We start from the raw sequence: 20154 nt of genomic DNA, 5'->3' as shown, positions 1-20154 counted from the left end.
GTTCAACCCTGCCGAAAATTGATGGTTTTTGGAACATTTGAACTTCGCACTGTTGAACGCCCTCTAAGGGCAGTAAAACAGATCCAAAATCATCAATTTTCGGCACTGTTGAACACTTTTTTCGGCACTTTTGTTCTTTGGCTCTGTTGTTTTGCCCCGTTTGCTCGCTTACCCGATGGAAACGTTGATAAAAATTTATCTGCAAAAAACATTGAATTAAGTTAATATAATTACTCAAAATTGTCACATTATGTCAAAAATCACCAAATTGTCTACATCTAGAATACATCTCTACATCAATTTTTTTCTAGCAATATTGTTCTCAAAAATATTTTGAAATTGTATATACAATTTCAGCATATTAAGGGTTTTTGGTTTTATCTTTTGATTTTTTGTTTGCAAGTTAGCTAAATGACATAAAAATTTAACATAGAAGAATTGCAGTATTGATGGTTCGTCATAGTTTGTCTGGAATGTACCTTGAATATAACCTGTTATCTGTCAGTCAGACATCTGACAGCTTAGGCTGGTTTTGACCTTGAAAAGAAACTTGACCATCTTTTCGTCGACTAATCGGTTGACCTCGTGAATTATATGACATGATTATGCTTGATTTTGTCGCACTTCCGTTGCTTGAATTCTCGCGCCCAATTTCCTTGGAGCCCCTTTTTCCAGATCTTGCAGACGGAACTTCCAGGTTGCTGACTGCGGTTTTGCTGAATTTGACAGCCAGTGATGATGTTCGGTTTCTGGAACTGTTCCGCTGGTTGCGGGTAGAGGTCATTTGAGCCACTGCATTATCTTGTGGTTGGCTTGTAACGGTTAAGCAGACTGCTCTTTTGAACGCGTTGGTAAACCTAAAATAACCACAAACTTTCAGAAATTAAACAGGACTCCTCGTATATTAGGGCGAAGACCTGAATGTTCTGATCGCACTTCAATGCCAATTTTAAAAGATTTTTGGTGAAGAATTAACAATTTAATCGAAACGTTTTTTTTTCAAAATTTTTCTTCAATTATTCTCCCACGCGCTAATATGAATTACGCAGGGATGCATTTAGAGCCTGACAAAATGAAAACACCAAATGGTTCGCCTCAATTCACTTTGGAACGTATGTTTATATAACGCGTGTTATATCACGTAAAATATTTCGTGTAATTATCGCAATTTGATCAAGTTAATAGTTTTCAAACTCCCATAATTTTACGTAATATAATCACCAGTAACTTTTTTTGAGCTCCGGATACCAAAAACTAAAAAATGGGATCAAAATTTTTCCTGTAAATTGCTTGGTCATAATGTCGAAAATTTACTTATCAAAGAAACCGGCTCACAAATAAATATTCTGTTTTCTTCGAAATCGGAACAATAATAACCACCCGGGTCGACCAAAAAATGCTTGTCATACATTTTTCATAAATGGAGAAATGCTTGTCATACATTTTTGTACAATTGCAAAGGTACAAAAAAATGTAATAAAATAGACTACGACAAGCGGTTTTCCATGAACCAAAAATATATTCCGAAAACGTTTTCCATGAACCAAAAATTCATGAACGAAAATTCTTTTGTTTTTACTGAAATACATTGACTGAAAGGAAGAAATCTCACAGAAACTTGCATATGAGTAATATTTGTCTGTAACAATTTTTCATAGTTCCCTCAGAATTATGAATAAAAACCCAAAAGTATTTAGCTACAAAAATTTTGTCAAAAAAATCACGTGTCGAAAATTTTGGCCTAAGCTTTTTTGAATGTATTGAGGTATATCTTAAAAAAATTCATTTTTGCTTTCTGAAAGATGCTTGTTTGAGTATGAGAATAATATTGCGACCAAAAATTTAGAAAAAAAATAATTTTCCGAAACTTAGACTTTCAGTTTTTCAAGAATAATCAGGTTCCACAGATAATTATTGAAACAATATACTATATTAAAGCCTTTTCATTCGTGTTCGGAACGACATAAAAAATTTTCAAACAATTTCCCGAAATGAAGAGAAAACCTGTCGGAATTTTGAAGTTTTTAGTTTGAATTCGAGCTTGTGAAGCGAGTAATAAGATCTCATAGCTGGGTAACAGTCTTGTTCTTTATTTTTCAAGTTATTTTTAAAATATTTTTGTAATAATGTTTTCGAGATGTTTTATTTTTTCGACACAAACTGTTTTTGCATACATCTCAATTTTTTACATTCAAATCTGTCTAAAATTTACGAGTTTGCTTAGCTCTTTCATCAAACAACAAATAAAAACAAATATTACAAAATTTGAAGCAAAAATGTTCTTAATTTTTTTTTTTAATATTGTGGTCGGAAGTTTCTGTGCTACTCGGACCGCAGCAGCTCATCCTTGTTCAAATTATTTATAGTTTGAAATTACAAAATTAGTTCAATTAGTTCTGTGGTGGTTATGTGGGGTGTTTAAATGAGTGGGACAACAACTCGTCACAAGCGATAATTGGTAGCACGCGACAATTGGCAGCATTTTAAAAAGCGATAGTTCGACACAGAGCAATATAATAAAACACTGAAAAACTAGTCTGTAAATTGATTTGGCAGTACAAATTAACCAAACGACAATGTGCTTGTGCAAGTATGCCTGAGCAGTACTTCATTAACTTCAGTTAAGATGCAAAATGTAAAAGAATCAATTTGAATTCAATACGGTTACGCCAGCCACTGGCTATACGACCACTTAATGACCATTTTGACGTTGCCATTGACGGTGATAGGACGTTACTTAATGAAAACATACAATGATATAACCATATAATACATACATAATTTGACCTCTACACGGAACAGTTCCCTCTTCAGAACAGTTCATTGCCAGTAATACTATCTAATATATAATACATCGAACTGACCACAACAACTCTAAACTATTTCAGTTTGATAGCTTGACTGTTTAACCGTCGGTTATAACTCCTCCACTCTTTCCCTTCTGCGCTAAGTTACAAGTTTTCGAGCTCCTCCAGAACTTGGCGTAGACCATCCTCGGTCATGCTAATTGCAGAGAGTTTGTGCGCGATGTCTAGGTTTTCTGTCGCAAAGGGAACGCTTGAATAGCGGCTCATGTTGATGATATCAGCTGTGCCGTGCAAGGCTGTCACCGGCTCTCTCTCTCCTTCGTAATGGCCGCTTCCTCTAACACTGGCATACATCGCGTATGCTTCTCCTGTTGAGCTCCAGTATGCTCCGGGTGAGTCGGCCTGGGATCCACTGCTGCTTTCGGCGTCTCCAATTGAGGCAGCTCTCCTCGATCATCCGAATTGATTGGTGTGCTAACTTTAACACGTCGAGTCGTCGGGATTGTTGGACTACTGTCAACCCTTCCAATGCGTAGTAATAAGTGTCTATCCAACTGCTCTATCGCAATACGTGTCCGATGTCATCTAATTTGCCTAAGTTAGGATTCTTTCGTTTTTTGCGGATACGGGCATCCAGTCCGTGTTATAATGACTGCAGCCGAAAGCCATCTATGGCGTTTTCAGCCGAATCCGTGAGTGATGGATTTCCCGACGTATGTTCAACAATCCGTCGCAACTTGTGCAACACTTCAATAAAGTGTCCAGATACATTTTTGTCGACACCGGTCACGTCCCGAATATAGTCCTGCCCCCAGTAAAATTGGCACATCTCTCGGTCAAAATAGGCGTCTTCCGCAGATCGTTGTTTCGGACTCGGGATCTTCTTTGGAGAAAACTGTGTTACGGGCTTTTTCATCCTGTCCCCGCACCCTTTGAAAGGTTAATATTACCTCCTCCTCTGGACTTGTTCACAGTCCTCGGCCTAGCGCTTGATGAAGCCGTTCGTTTCTTTCCCAGTTCTTCATCAGATGTATTCTGCGCCGCACCCATAACATTCACATGAGTCGATCCGCTAGTAATCGCACTTGTAAATAATCTGTCCCCCGAAAACTTTAGCGGCCTTCTGTCCCTCAGTGGCCGGGTTTTGTGGCGTGTAACTGTAGCCCATTTGATCTCAGTATCTTGAGATGATCCCAAACTCTTCTGGAGTGGTGTCCCCACTCCTTCATCTTCAATCTACGTTAGCGTGGCCCTCGTCGACGACAATTCGCCCCCAGTAGAATGCGGCCCCTGAGTGTTCACTTATTGCGAGTCGTTCTTTTACTTCTCCTCCGCATCGTTTCCCCCTTCCTCGGCTGAAGACAACTCTATCGGGCTAGCAGGATTAACTTGTTTCTATCCTGAGTGCGCTTCACTACTCTCAACTTGAATATGGGACGATCCCGCCTTTAGACACCCTATGATCCAGCAACAACGTCTGAGGCTCGTTCTTCGTCTTGTCGAGGTATCTATTATCCGCCGCCCGTTCCGATACTAAGGGTGTTGGTATTATCTGCACGTCTGAAGTTCCAGACCAGGATTTCAAAAGACATGAGTCCCTCCGACGAGATATCTATCGTTATCGGGTTATCTGCGGCACCGTTGTCATTTTCTTTTTTGTCCATCTCGAAGTAACCCCTGAGTGGTTCTTTCTACAGTCGGCAATAGGTTTAATGGCAACCTTTTCCCCTTAAACTGAATTGCACGGAGTGGCTCATGAAAATATCTTCTAGACTCGCAATTTTTCAACCCTCTTTTTCGTTCGAATAATTCTATGAACGCTTTCAGTATACGCTTAATCTACTACGTTGAATTGGGGAATATTCCCCAATAGATGTCAGGGTGCTGTCGGTCCCCACCTCTTGCACGTACCCTGCAACTTTATTTTGCCGAACTTCAATGCCTAGGGCAGGCAGAAATTTTATCCCGATGAGATCCCTTTGGCCTCCCTCCGTTATATGAAATTCGGCTTTCATAGTCACCCAATCTTCTGATTCGATGTCCACAAAAACTCGCTCAAAAGTTCTAATGAGGTCGTCTGTCACACTATAGAATAACTTCTTGATCTCGTCTGGTACCGCTTTAACACCCAGGAATCAATCCCGAATCTTCAGCTCATGTAGTTTTGTCTGTGACATAGACGATACTGGACTGGCACAATTGATCTAAAACTCTGTCCGCCAACGGTTTTGGCCCATGTTGATCTCAACCAGTGTTCTATTTTCCTTGCCTCCCTTGTCCAAGATCGTTTTGATAAAAAAACTCAAATTCTTCGTCATCGTGTTCTTGGAACTTGATAAAAACGTTCGTCTCGAATTGCGTAAATTCATATGAACCATCCAATTGATTAATCGACGATTACTTGCAAAACCTCGCAAAATACCCTCGGCCACTGCAATTATGGCAGACGATGATTCTTGCTTTCTTTTGATCCTTGCCCATAACCTCCTTGACTGGTTCCCGTTCGATATAACTTCTCCCTTGGCCCGCATTACTTGACCCTGAAGTGTTTGAGCGATTACCGTTAAATTAGTTTTTCCCAAGTCGTGGTGTTTTGCCGCTGACCATCCTAATCATGAATTCGCCTCTCTCTCGAACAACTGCAAAAGAAAGTGCCTCCCCGGGCTCATTGTTTCCATACATAACTGTTTCTTGATTTCTTCATTTTTCATATTAAATATGAAAACGTCACGGTCAATCGATGCTTCTGGATCCCCGAAATCACTGGCGCGAGTAAGGTCACTCAACGCCCTACAGAACTGCGCCATACCTTCATTATCGCATTTCTTTCGACCAAAGAGTTTGAAACTCTTGTTTGTAACCTTTGGTTCTTTTTGAAACGTATCAGTCGACGTTTTCCACATTTCGACAAAACTCATTTCAACAATTTTACGATCTGGATATTTCTGATTGAAATATTGCTGTCCTTGTTTTTCCAAGGTTAAAATTAACTTTGATTTCAACCATTTATCCGCGTCTCCACGGGTCGATCCTTTGAATAGTCTAAGCTCATCCTCCGCCCGCCGGTTTTCTTCCTCCCGCCATGCTGTTATAACCGTCGGATTCCGTGACTCTCGATCTGTTCTTGCCTGCTTATCCTCTGTACCTCTGTACCAGTCGGCTCTTCCAGTATCGGATAACGATTTGGGGCAATCCTTTATCTCGCAATAAATCCTCGATGTCGATCTATTCTTTTGCGATGACTATCAGTTGGAAGTTTTGACTCCATTCCTCCCACCAGACCGGAGGCTCCTGTGATGGACCGGCCGGACCAGTAGACGTCTTACCCGCGGTAGGCCGAATCCCTGTTTGACTGCGCCATGTGCAAGTATGCATGAGCAGTACTTCATAAACTTCAGTTAAGATGCAAAACGTAAAAGAATCAACTTGAATTCAATACGGTTACGCCATCCATTGGCTGTACGACCACTTAACAATCACTATAACATTGACCTTGACGGTCATAGGACGTTATTTAACATAAACATACAATAATATAACTACAAAATACGTACATACTTTGACCTCTACACCACAGTAGAGTGCCTTAGCCATGTGGGAATTATAATGTTTTGCGGATTAACTAAGTACGGAATTCTGATTAAATTGATTTGAGATGAATTTTCGCTATTCATAATTGTGACAAGTTGTCGCCTGCCACGATTTGTCGCCTGTGACGAAATGTCGATATACCGTTTGTGTGCTTTGAAACTATTTGGTATCACTCAGTTCTAATTAGCAATTTACAGATTATAAACCAGTTTACACAAAAACAATCTCTGATTGAACACTAAATCAGCGTCAAATGTCAGAGGACGAGAGGCGGGAGGGAGATTGACTATCCGGATAAAACTGGAGTCAGATATCTGAATACTAAATCTCATTACATGGAGAGCAGACTTGATAAACCTAAAGATTTGAAGGATAATTATTTTAACTTCCATGGAAACCAAAGATTTGCAGCTGATCAGTTAGATTGAAAGTTTCATTGAAAAATGATAGTTTTAGCCTGTGATGTCTTTTCGGACTTTTTCTCTATTTTTTGCAACTATTTTCTCTACACTTTTTTGCAGGAAAACCTTTTAGTAGTTTCTTTTTGAGTCGCTGTTTCTGGAAGGAGAAGCGAAAGCTTTCAGTGAAATAATGAGAAGAAAAAACTCCTCTATGAAATCCTAGATCGCCATGTGGTCTCAAAATTTTTGATAAAAAATCTGATTTTAATTTATCAATCTGAACATAGTTGCGGACACAGTTTTACCAAAGAAGATAACTTGATTTTAAAATGTAAAAAAAAAATCAACGCACAATCAAGTCGATCAGAAGGTTTTTCAGCTGTTCATACGATTTTATAATTTAGTTCAACAAAACATTAAATTAGATTTGGATGTTCTCAACTGCAATAAATCATGTCAGCTTAAACGACTGAACATATTTTTTCAACGTATTTGCCGTGTATGCATTATTCGAACATTTTTTTTATTTTGGAGGAGCTGGGACAACTGACAAAGGGCCCCATCATCTAAAGAATGATTACTCGCCAAAAATTGCAATCTAGTGGTCTCAAAAAATTACGGATTTCACGAAAAAAGACATATTTTTCAAAACGAAATTTTCCCACAGAAGAACAATTTGTTCACCCACCTCACTCATCTCATCCTAGGCAGAAATTTGATAAGATGGGTACAAAGAAACCCCAGGCAGAAGTTATTATCTCTTTCTCACTCTGCCCGATTGTTTTTCGGTAACAAAAATCTTTAAAATTGGCAAAAATTACGTAAAAGCCAACGTAAACGCCATCTTGAAAACAATCCTTGAATTTTTTCTTACTATATGATAAGCTTGTTCTTTCCATGTACGGAAACACATTATTTTTCTTCTCTGATAGTCAACTTGGGCAGTAGCATGGCCAACAATTTTTAAATCCTATAAAAGAAAAAGAACCATAAAAAACATAATCAAAAGAACCATAAAAAACATAATCAAAAACATAATCAACGACTTAATTTGTGTTCGCGTAAAAATCAAACTAATCATAATCAGACTGCTGTTATTTTGGCATCGCTCTGAATGTTTCAACTGTCAATAAACTGGTCTCGAAGAGTTTTTGGTTAACGAAATATTGACAAACTTTGATTTTTCAGCTGATTGTTTAACAAAGTGTATAGAACTCATCAGACCAATTAGGCTGCCTCAGTCGAAACTGGAATGATTTTGTGTTGAGGTATAATTCAGCACGCGTAAATCTTTAATCATCAAAGTATCACAGCGCTCATATAGTCACGTTAGTCTAGTAGTGAGCGTTCACAGCACTGTGTGTGCCAGAAAAGTATAGAAGTGAGCAAGCCCCTTCTGGGATATCCAAGATCCATGGATCCATCCCAGAGGTAAATGTTTTTAAAGATTTGGTCTGAATAAAAAAACCACCCGGAGCATATAATTTCTTACTTTTTTCGAAAGTCGGAACAATAGCTGTCGTAATTATGATAATAATGGTTCATAGTAGTAAGTTGTTATGGGCGTATGCAACGACTTAATTTGTGTTCATAGTAGCTGATACTAGCCAAGGAAAAACAACGGCTGATAAAATTTTGCCAAGGAAAAAATGATAATTTAAATTAAACAATAAATGAAAATTTAATCGAAAACATAAAAAAAACAGAAACCTAAACCTTTTTCTTATGTCCACATCTTATCTAAATCAAAATAAACGAGACTGTTTGTATCAGGGCGAAACTTTGAAATTCCCACTGCCGACTGCCTGTTAAGGTCAACGGTGTAGTGCACACTCTACAAAATGGATAAAACGTTCAAAATGAAAAAAAAAACTTTCAAAATTAATTTCATTTTTTTTTTGAAAATCGTTCCCCCACACGCTATGTAAAATATATATTGATATATTTCCCTATAGTAAAGTTTTGAATATACCAAATAGAATTCCTCAAATCAATTCAAATCTTTTTCTAGGACAAATTAAATATCCGCTTACGCGTAAATAGCACAAAATATATCGCGCGTTAAATGTTCCTCATTGATAATTCTAAGACCACATAATTTTACGGAAAATGATCACAGAAGAAATCATATTGTTTAAACTGAGCTCAGGACATTAATAACTTTCTAATGATATTACAAAAAACTCGTCAAAAATTGCTTGTTGAAAGTCAAAATTTGTCTGGAGAAAAAACCAGCCGAGCACGAATACTCCGTCGAAACAACAAGCAATTGTAAATTTGGCTGTAATCTTTGTTTCAGCCACTCTTAATCCAGCTTTTCACACCAAATTTTTTTAGATCACCTTTTGTTTGCGCAGTGAAAGGAAGAAACTATGAATTACGCAATGTTTTTTCGGCTAAATTTTTCAGTGCTCCAGTGTGATATCAAGTTGATCATTAACTGTTTAAAGTCGTCATTCGGATTGCAAAAAAAAAAAACAATAGTAAAAATATCATATTAAATAGAGGATAATTATGAGGATAACTTCCTAACTGCAAATATAAAGTTAATTTAACTTTCATCAACTCTCATTTTTTGCCGTTTTTGTTTCCTCTCATTTAGTCGCTTTTTACTTTTTGGATTTTAAATCAGCATAGTTATATTTTTTGTGCTTTTTGTACAACAATCGTCTATCCTTGCTTACATTAAAAAATTGTCGAGCACTATGCGAGGGGCCGTAATCGTACGCTTAATTATTTCACTTGATTTAATTTTTTTGAGCATAACAAGGGGAGAGGGAGCTCAAAGAGAAATTAGATACATCATATTAGATGGTAAAAAATGCAAAGTATAAACAGAGTGAATCAGGTTCAAGTAAAAACTCTACCAAATCAGTTGGCAAAGACAATTGAAGTCAAAACTATTTGCTGTAATGACTTGTTTTGCTATACTTCTTTTTTTAATAAAGTTAATTTAAAAAAACTTTTACAATCTCGCGGTGTTCTGTTCCCTTAAAAGGAAAGCATTGTTATTCAATATTAGAAAACATTACCGAGTTCAAAGCAAATATTCTTCAATTCACATTGATTGAAAAGAAAGCAAACAAAAAGGTCAAATATTCATTTTTGTCATAGTAACGATGGTTTAATAATTTCCGTTGCCCTCAAAACTTCAATTTTCAGCTTGAAAAAAAATTGCAATTCTGCGGATAATTTTTCAATAAAGGAAACATTCTAAACAAATTAGTGAAGTAGCAAATACAACATTGGTCAATTAGTGTCACAACCTACCCAAATTAGTTTCCGATTAGGACGGGCACAAACACAGGACAATCCGATGCAAGACATTTCTTGAAATAATTGACTATTTCTAATTTTTCCTGTGGAAAAAGAGTCATATATCAATTATCTTAGACTAAAAAATCATTGCTTTTTTATCGCCATATGGTGAAAACCACGGGCGGATCTAGGATTTTATTCAAGTGGGAGGAAGGTTTTCAAATATTAACGAAAAATTTGTCGACTTTTCTTAGGTCGACCAAATTGATTCTTCGAGCACTCCCAGAGCAGAAAAAAAACGAAATCGGACAAAATTTTTTGCGCTGCTGGTAAACTTTTTAAAAATCCGGTCAAACTGCCGCCCCCTCCTTAAATCATGCCTAGCGACCGCCCCTCCCCTCAATTCTGGTTGCCAAATTTTTCCAAAGGGTCCCCCTTTTGTATAACTTTACGACATCCATTTTTGGCTGACCAACCTCAAAATTTTTCTAATGGCCCCTTGAAAGGGGAGTACGCGCCGAAACACGCATGTTTTTTTGGCAACGTTTTTTGGCAACGTGACTTTTTGGCCTGTTTTTTTTTAAACTTGCCTACCGCGCAGAAATTGTTTTGACAAAATAGGGACTTTATAGTTTTTTGGCAGTGTTTTGAAAATCATACGCCACTCAGTATTTAAAGAACAAGAAGATATATTTTAAATTGATAGACCAATGAGCTTGCCTCAATCCAATTTGGAACCCTTTCTAAGACGGATTAAATCTCCACTTATGCGTTAATAGCACAAAATATATTGCTCGTTAACTGCCCCAAATTGGCCAAATTGGCAATCTCTAAACACCCAAATCTCTATAAAAAAAAATCACTGGTGAAATATCTTTTTAAATTTGATCCCGAGATAACAATAGTTTTCAGATGGTGTTGAAAAATCTGTCCAAAGTTGCCTGTTAAGAGGCAAAAATTGTCTGGAAAAGTTGTTATATTTGTTTTGAGCTCAAACTTAAAAAAAAAATTTAGCTGTGATCATCTTTTGTAAAGGTATGTGGGCTTAAAGATTGCTAATTTGGCCAATTTGGGATAATTAATGCGTGATATTTTAGTCCAATCAAAGCGTAAGCGGAAATTAAACCTGTCATACAAATCGTTCTAAATTGAATTGACGCACGTAATTTGATCTGTTTCAAATTTAGCTATATGCTTAATGTTTTGCTTTGATGGTTTTCGCAAAAAAATTCCAAAAAAGTTTCAATTTTCTTTTGAAAGTTTTTTCAATTATTTCTAACGTGAACACACTCAATGGACTATAAGGAGCAGTCGGTACATTCAGGGCTTTGCCCTGACACGAGCAGTCTTGTTTTATTTTGGGACGCGCAATTTTTCTGTTTTTCAATTACGCGCAGATAAAGATTTCTTTCGCATCTTAAATCATTAAGAACTGAAATTTTAAAAATATTTAAGATATAACAAGAGTGCTCTAAGATGAGAACGAAACCCTTAATGTTCCGTCTGAACTTTAAAGGTCAATTGAGAAATTTTTTGCTCGAAAAACTACCAGCAATGTGTTACAATTGTGTAGCAAAACTGGATTGCGATTATTGTCTCTGAACTATTTTAAGGTGGTCTATAATTTATTGATCAAAAGGATTTAAAGTTTTCGTCTAGCATTTCTGTAAGTCGAATGATAATCGCATTAAGTTAATTGTGTTCGCATTTATCCTATTTTAATGTTCAAATGTTACTGTTCAAATTTTAATGTTAATTTTTTGTTAGCAGTCAAATAATTGTAGTCAACCCGCGGCACTGACAAAAATATAAAAAAGGCTCTCTTACAAATCTATAAAATCTGTAATAATCATCATAAAATGAAATTACTTTTCATTACTCTGAAACCTTTGGACCGCAAAATCTTGAATAAATCTTCCTGAAATTAATGGTTCAAAGTGAACAATGCACCTTGAGTGACTTGACGTCACTTTAAAATTGACAAGCGTTTTTTCATTTTAAGTTTTTAGTAGAAATTTGGAGCAAAAGCAATGTACAAGCTATAGCCGACAGTTGTTGTTTGAGCATTTTGAACTAGTTTGACTTTTGAACTAGTATCAACCTAAAAATACTTCAGTCAAAATTTTGGGGAGCCCGCTTGGTCGAAACCTAAATTGATCCAATTAATCTGCATGACATTTTTGTTTAAATTTTTATAATCAGAATAAATGGCATAGATGATAGATGGATAAGCTTCCCTGCTAGATAAATTGTCTATAATAAAGATTCATTGTTTCATCCTATAACCTACCCTGCTAATCAATTATGTCGATTATGTATTTCTGATGGCCTACTCGATTTCTTAACCTACTCACATTTATACAAAACGATATCCCTCACATCGTTTATTATCCCTCTCGCTTTATAACCACACTTTTAGAAAACCCTTTCTCTAATTTTTAACACCCACATTTAAACGCCCCCATGCTTACTTGCCCCAAACCTATCTCCGCCCCAACTTCCTTCGCCCTCAAAATTACCCCTCCCCTTCAGCGCACACTCGCCTCAAACTACCAAAAATGTGACACTTAGCGTAGTGGTACGGCGTTCAATTTCAGAACTTCAGATTTAATTGAATCATGTTTCAAGAGAACACCGTCTTGATAATATGCCTTCTGGTTCAAAAACTTATTGATGGCCTTCTCAAGTGAAGTCTATTTCGCAAGAATTTTTGATTTAGCCTAATCACAAAATTCTTTAAGCCGTTCTATGTATGATGTCAAAGACCCTATGCAAAATAAGCAACAATGAAGTGATTTGTTAACATGTAAAATAGACCATCTGATGTGTGACTAAACAAGTTTAAGCTGAAAGGTCCTTTTCCTTTTTTTGTTTCCGCAATCTTGTCGGTCAATCAAAGGAAACATCATTAGAAACCTGTTAACCTCCTGTTGGGTCCAATTTCCTGCGGAAACTCCCACCTTTTTCCAAAAACAAAAATCTTTTTTTTTCAGGATGCTTTATGAAGAGCAATTTTTTTTTGATTTTTATTTTGATGGCTTGACAATTTTCCGTTCTTTTTAGTTTATATTATCTTAAGCAAAAAGAAAAAATAAAATTACTTCTTTTTCACCCCGAGCTAAGTTAAATATTTTAGAAGTCAGAAAACAAATAGAATCAGGAGCAGTAAAAGTTGAACTATTTATATATATAAATAAAAGTAAATATGTAAATATGTACTGTTTCACAGCTCAGCCTTTTTAGCTTAATTAACTCAAAATCTACAGCGGGACGGGAAATGAACTTAATTCTATCATTTTCGTTTTACCATAAAAAGAGCCTAAATCACCAACAAAACAAAGAAAATCTAAGTTATCCATTTTTACGAACTATGGTATAGAAGAATTTTTAAAGGTCAGCGGACATTGGTGATCGACAAAAAAACCAATTGAAGTTTCATTTCGTTTGGTTCTCATGATTATGGTATCAATGACTTTATTTGAAGTTCAAAGGAAATAAGTGACGTCAAACTGCTCAATATTTTATCCGCTCATTCTACCAAAACTATTCACTTTTCAAACATTTAAATGTAATTTTCCTAATAGGAAACTTCACCTAAAAAGAACTTTTTAATCTGTTAACTATTTTACACAAAAGAGAAAAATTTGTTGAAAGATACAAACTCGAATCTGCTTGACCGTTGAAATAGTTTCATTGTTGACAAGATTGTTTCAATAGTTTCATAGTTTCATAGACAATAATTTCATAGTTTCAAAGTTTCTTGCGTGCATGGTTTATCTTCTCAGAACTGCATGTTTCGCGCAGATGTTTATGAATGACATTCCAGAGCAAAACAAATTGAAAAATGACAAAGTTGGGATGCTTCGTAAGATATTGTAAAAATTTTTCAAGTTTCTTGCAAAACACAGGCAAAATTATTGCAAAGTGTCTCTTTTGAAGTTTTTCAAGTTTTGAACATGATTGTAACATCTTGTGAGGACATCGCAAAACTGATCAATTTTGAAAATAAAATTTAGAAAAATCTTTTGAATCTTGCGAGAATCTTCTCAGTCTTGCAAAATAGCCATTTAATTTATTTTTTCTCATTTTGGATTCTTCATAATTGTAAAAAACGGCGGAGTTTTTGTTTTTTCAATTTCATGGTCCTTGCATTTCTCTTGTTTGCATCTTTACAAATTTTCTCTACAGTTATTTTTTTGAATGAGCAGTTTTTTGTAAGCTTTTTCGGAGATAATTTTCTGTCAGTTTAAGCAAATGAATCATCTATACGCAATTATATAGCACACTTTGATATATCTGAATAAATTATCGAAAGTGGCTAATTAAACAAAAGGAAACAACAAATTTTAAGCAAAAAAAATCAAAAAAGTTTTTTTTATGGTTCCTAACTATGTAAAAGTATGCGTTCCAGTTTCGACTTTCGAAAAAAGTGATGGGCTATTTGAACTAAGTTCTCTCGGTCTTCAGGCTAATAATCGCCTTTAAACGAGCGGTTTTTCATGCAACTTTAATCATCTGAGATTTATTGACGTCTTGTTTTCTCTTGTTAATATAATTATTCGCTAACTGTATCATGTGTACTTTGCCCTAGAAAAAAAATTCATAAACCTAAAAAGGCATTCGGAATTTTCAGAGTTAGGCCCTGATACGAGAAGTCTTGTTTGATTTTTTATGCTATTTGTAAGAGCTATAGAAAGTTGAATGTTTGTATGCTTTCATAAATAACGCCCGTCTTATCTTTTTCAAATGAAGGCTATATCATGTTCATTTCAATGAAAGCTCGTCAGGTGCTATTCATTGTCCCAACTTTCGGAGAAAGTGACTGAATATTTGTGCTCGTGGTCTTTTTTTCTAATCAAGATAAATTTCGACTTTTTAACTTGCAAATCTCCTATCATTCGAAAGATATGCTTTCTTTGGGCTCAAATTCAAAAAAACTTAAATATTTGTACTGCGGTTTTATTTCGTAAAATTATACACTTATGGCGGTTTATAAACTGCCAGTTTTGCCAACGTGGGACAATTAATGCGCGATATATGTTGTGCTATTAACGCTAAGCGGAGATTTAATCCGTATTAGAAATGGTTCCAAGTTGAATTGAGGCATGCTCTTTGTTCCATTTAAAAATTTGCTGCACGCAAACTATATCAATCTGCTTTTTCATTGCATGTAGGGGAATGTTTTTTGAAAAAAAAACTTTAAAAAAATAAATTAAATTTTTTTCTTCTTTTTTTGCTTAAAGTTTTATGCATTTTTCGTTAAAAAACACTACTCCATAGTTTTCAAAAGGGATTTGGTACTTTCAGGGCTTCACCCTCCTGATACAAGCCGTTTTGTATCAATGGATCAATGAAATATTTATCAGCACACAAGTTAAAAAAAGGCATTATTCCTGGACAAACGTTTCGTGAGCATTTGAAAAGATTACAATGGTAGATATTTTTGACATGTATTTGTAGACAACAATTCTGAGTCAAAAAATCTAAATAAAAAGTTACTTGTGACAATTACTTGCGATAGGTTTCGTAAACAACAAATGCAAAAGTAAGCCTCAGATGCAAATCAATTGAAGCTAGCCGAAATTTACCTAAGGCTTTCAGACAACTTCCATTAACATCATAAGAAATAGAAAAACGCATTCGCGTTTTTTTTTCATGAAAAGATTGTGGGTGTCCTAACAATATTTGAGTGCGATGAAACTAGTGAAGTTTCTAAAAATCTTAGTGGCTGATACAACTATGCCACAAAGAAGTTGCAATTTCTTATTTCTCAACTTTTTTTCTCAATCTCAAGGTTGCATAGTCTAAAATAAGCGTGAAGAAAGGGTGACTCACTTTTCGTTCATGAGACAGTAGATGACGGGGTTGACTGCAGCTGAAGTGTTATAGAGTATGTTGGCGAATGTGAGCAGGTGGTCACACAGAATCTCGTGACGCTCGTAGAAGGCGTCGTTGAACGCCAGGAATGTGTACACTGCGAACACGGGCAGTCGGGTTACCAGGAACATACTCACCACCGCAACGAACATCCGAACAGCCTAAATCACAAACAATATTCATAATCATCCCGGGTGACCGAAAATGATTGGCCTACAACTTTCATATAGGGAAAAAGTTAATTTAAACAGTTCGTACATTCCATACGTACAGAAAATTGCGAGAAAACTTAACGATGAGAATTGTTTCATATATGAAATTTTTATGACAAGCAATCTTCCATTAATCAAAAATTTAATATTTTTCGAGTTGTGCTAATTACGTTTGTGTTCGTCCGAATACTCTCTAACCAAAGATTTCCCAGCACAAATATCCCATGGTTGAGAGAAAGAAATCTCACAGATACTTGAGTAGTACATTTGAGTAGTAATTGAATGAGCAAACATGTAATAGTTCACTCAGAACTATGAATGAAAACCTTCAATTTTTGCATTTGGCTAGAAAGATTTAGTCTTACTTCTTACTTGTCGAAAATCAGGGCCTGATTTTGTTGACAAAGTGAAGTAATCTGACAATATAAAAGCATTACAAACTTCAAGTTTGGATTCGCATAAAAATCCTCAGTCAATTCGGTTTCTTTTTTATGAAATATTCAGCCTGCAACGAGTATGAAGTTGTATGATAAATACTTTTCTTCTATGGAATTGTAGGATAAACATTTTTCGTGAGTAGAGGTCAACCCGGGATACTAGTCAAAATCATAATCATATTAATCACAGTAATCAAGAATAATCATAAAAATGATATTCTTGATTCTTGAAAATGAGCCACAAAAAATAATATAATTGAAAAAGATGAATTTCCCGAGTCAGTGAGTAAAATAAATGCCACCATTAACTTCAAAAAAAAACAACAAACAGTTAGCGATTTTTTTTCAGGTCCCTAATCTTCCTTAGGTTTCCCATAGTTGAAAAAGTATACCACCTCTCTATCATTTTTTATTGCAAACGGACATTTTTTCTTTCATTCAATCTTTCACACAATCTTTCAAAACAAAAAAGCCGCAAAATTAGGAGCAGTGGGGTGTTCTTTTCTTATATATCTTATTGCACTGACGCATTTTTTTGTTTTCCTCTTCATTTGTTTGTCTAAATATTCATCTATTTGATTAACGTGCATTAATTTTTACCCGTTTGAATGTTTTAATGATGTACGGAATCATTTTTGGCGCTTTTTCTCAAAAACTTACAAAAGTTACTCAAATTCTGATAAAATATTGGAGTTTTGGCGCTTTATGGGAACTTGGATGTAGTCAATTGGTCCAACTCTTACAAAAACTGTTTTCAAAAAATCAGCACCTCTCAAAACAAGACTGCGTCATTTTAAACTAAATCGCATGACTTTAGACAATTCAGAAAAAGCATAAGCTTGTTAATGATAGAAGAACCTGCATTAAATAAAAAAAAATTGATAATTGATAAAATATAAATTTTTTGCTCTGTCTTTATAATATATTATAAAAAATAAAAAGCTTTTAAAATTGAACAAGGATTTTTTAAATTTAAAATGAAATAATCCATTTTTGTTCAATCATATGGGATTATGATTGATTTTATTTCATTTTTTCTTCAGTAGGTTTTTGATTTTAAAATTGAACTACGATTTTTTTATCTTAAAATGAAATAGTCCACTTTTGTTCAATTATATGGTATTATAATTGATTCTATTTCATTTTTTCTTCAATGAGTTTTTGAACTTTTTGTAATTGAAATCGATTACAATATATTTTATATCACACTTCTACATTTTGCATAAGGATTGCTTATAAATTAGACTTTTCATAGACGTTGATTTATATAGAAAGTTGGAAAACCGTTTCATTAGTTTTAAAACGAATTAAAACCTATAAATTCAAAATATTTTAGTAAATATATTTAATAATTGTTTTAATTTTGTACTCATGAAATTTTGCTCATGATGCAATTTTTTTTCTTTCAGCAAAATAGTAGCACATTGTTTTGTATTGATGATTAGCTCGGCTCATTTTTTTCATTTAACGTGGAAACCTTTCAATTACTATAAAGAGACATCTATGAAAAGTTCGTATCCTGGTAAAGTTTTGTGTTCCAATGCGCCTAAATGTGAAAAGGCATCTCAAAATTGGAGATTTTTTGACAGCAATTTTATAATCCATCATAAGATACTTTTGTTGTGTGATAACAAGTTCGCAAAGTAACAAGTTTTAATTTACTATAACTGAATTTAGGAGATTTTCTACATATAATACTAACGATTAAAATTTTTCAAATTCTCCTTTAAGTTCTTGAAAAATGTTGTTTTTACAATGAATTTTAAACTGTATTATCTTCATTATAAAATGTCTCATGTAAATAGTTATAACTTTTATAAAAATTTGTTTATAATTGTAGTTTATTCGAATATTTTCTCTTTTTACTGAGTGCGAGAAGTCTATGGAAACTAAATTTGTTGTCGTGCATCTCGGGACTATGAAATTCGACAAGCCTATTTGACGACCTTAAAATACCAAAATTACGACGGTAGTCCATAGAAAACTTAGACAATAAAAACTGGGCCAATAAATTTTTTTGTTTGAAATGAAGTTACACAAAAACAAAAACAGTATAGCATCACAGAACTGATCGAAGTTATTTATTAAAGAAAATTTATCATATAAAATTAAATAGAAAAATTATGGTACTTTTTTGAAATGCATAAATTTTTAAATTGTGGTCAATCTAGGTATTCGAACCTATGCCGACCCAAAAGGTCCCCCTTTGTACTATTTTGAGGTATCCCTTTTTGTGACTGACCCTAAAATGTTTTTACAGGCGCCTTTGGCGCCAATATGCACTAATATCGACGGGGGAGCGCGCGCCGATAAACGCAATTTTTTTGGTCAAAATTTTCAAGAAAGTGGCCCAAAACCCCTTTTTGACCTGTTATTTCAAAGTTCCGCCTGCGGCCCAGAAAATGTGCCCGAAACAAATGTCTTTTTAGTGCTTTGAAAGAGCTTGGAAAATCAATTTGATCGATCTAAAAAAATGTCGACAAACTTTTTGCGCGCAAGAAGTTATATTGTCTAATTACAGTGACTTACGGGTCGTCTAATTTGCTTGTCGTCTAATTTCCTAACGTCCCGTGTATCTATATAAAGCAAAGTAATTTGGTTCAAAATCAAGTTAACCTCCTACTACGTTTTATGTTACGGTGATAATATTGTTTTAATTTTCTTTTCAATTTTATTACAGGTTATTTATTTAGCTGTCTTCAAATCCATAGGGGCTGTTTCATGGTTTACTAAAGTGATTACAGGAAATACTTTTTTTTCAGGAAACAATTTGGTTGCAATTTATGCTCCCTTGAGAAAACTGCGAATCTTAATCTGCTAGAGTTAATAAATGAACCAAACAAATCGAAAAACGGATGAGTATTGACGTAAACAACCTAATTAGGGAAGTCATTCGATTATACCTGATCTGTTGTCATATAGAGTTCAAATAGGAAAATTAGTTCAGGTTTGAATGAGCCTTAAATTGTGAAACAATCGAAGCATCATGATAACCATAATGATGTATTAGGCCTTGCAGATACGAAATGAACAGAAAGAATACGATGAATTATCAAGAGAAAACTTTACGCGAGAATCTGGCGCATTTTTAACGGTTGGCAGCCATTTTTGTCAGATGAAAGCATTTGGTTGAATGGGCTTTAATTTATCCACTTTAGCTTGTTTACACTCCAGGTTGAATTTGTGGTCGAATTTGTATCAACTTTATGGGTTGACCGAATCTCCGCTTTTCAACCCAAATTAAATATGTCGATGTAACCAAGAATAGTCCACAGGGTCAATTCTTGCGTCGAGCAAGAACGATCGCAGTTGACAGTGATGATCGATATACGAGTGAACCAGATTAAAAAACTATTGAAATTTTTATGAATTTTTGAATATTACCCGCGCAAAAATGTCTGGTGACAAAGATCTACTACAAAAAAAGTTTTTGAATTGCGTCAATTTACATGAAGGGTTTTAATTTCAGCGATAATGAAAACATTTAATTTTTGTGTCATCTTGGGTTGAGTTTAAATTCAATAAGATTTTGAATAGCCAAAAATTAGTTTAGGTATTAAATATAAGAGGT

General features: G+C 34.9%; 1 protein-coding gene across 1 annotated transcript in view; it reads right to left on the bottom strand.

Annotated features, from left to right (window-relative positions):
* Positions 1–295: 295 nt before the first annotated feature.
* LOC134847955 (tachykinin-like peptides receptor 86C) overlaps positions 296–20154 on the bottom strand; it is a 46709-nt gene continuing 26850 nt past the window's right edge. Inside the window, exons 3-4 of the mRNA XM_063865256.1 lie at positions 15893–16095; positions 296–857 (exon numbers count right to left, since the gene is read on the bottom strand). Coding sequence (XP_063721326.1) covers positions 506–857; positions 15893–16095 — 555 coding nt within the window. The 3' untranslated portion in view covers positions 296–505. The remainder of the gene's footprint in view (positions 858–15892; positions 16096–20154) is intronic.

This window comes from Symsagittifera roscoffensis, chromosome 6, assembly GCF_963678635.1.
Source record: "Symsagittifera roscoffensis chromosome 6, txSymRosc1.1, whole genome shotgun sequence".
Lineage (NCBI taxonomy): Eukaryota > Metazoa > Xenacoelomorpha > Acoela > Convolutidae > Symsagittifera > Symsagittifera roscoffensis.
Note: the sequence above shows the minus strand (reverse complement) of the source record. Positions and strands in the feature narration are given on the sequence as shown.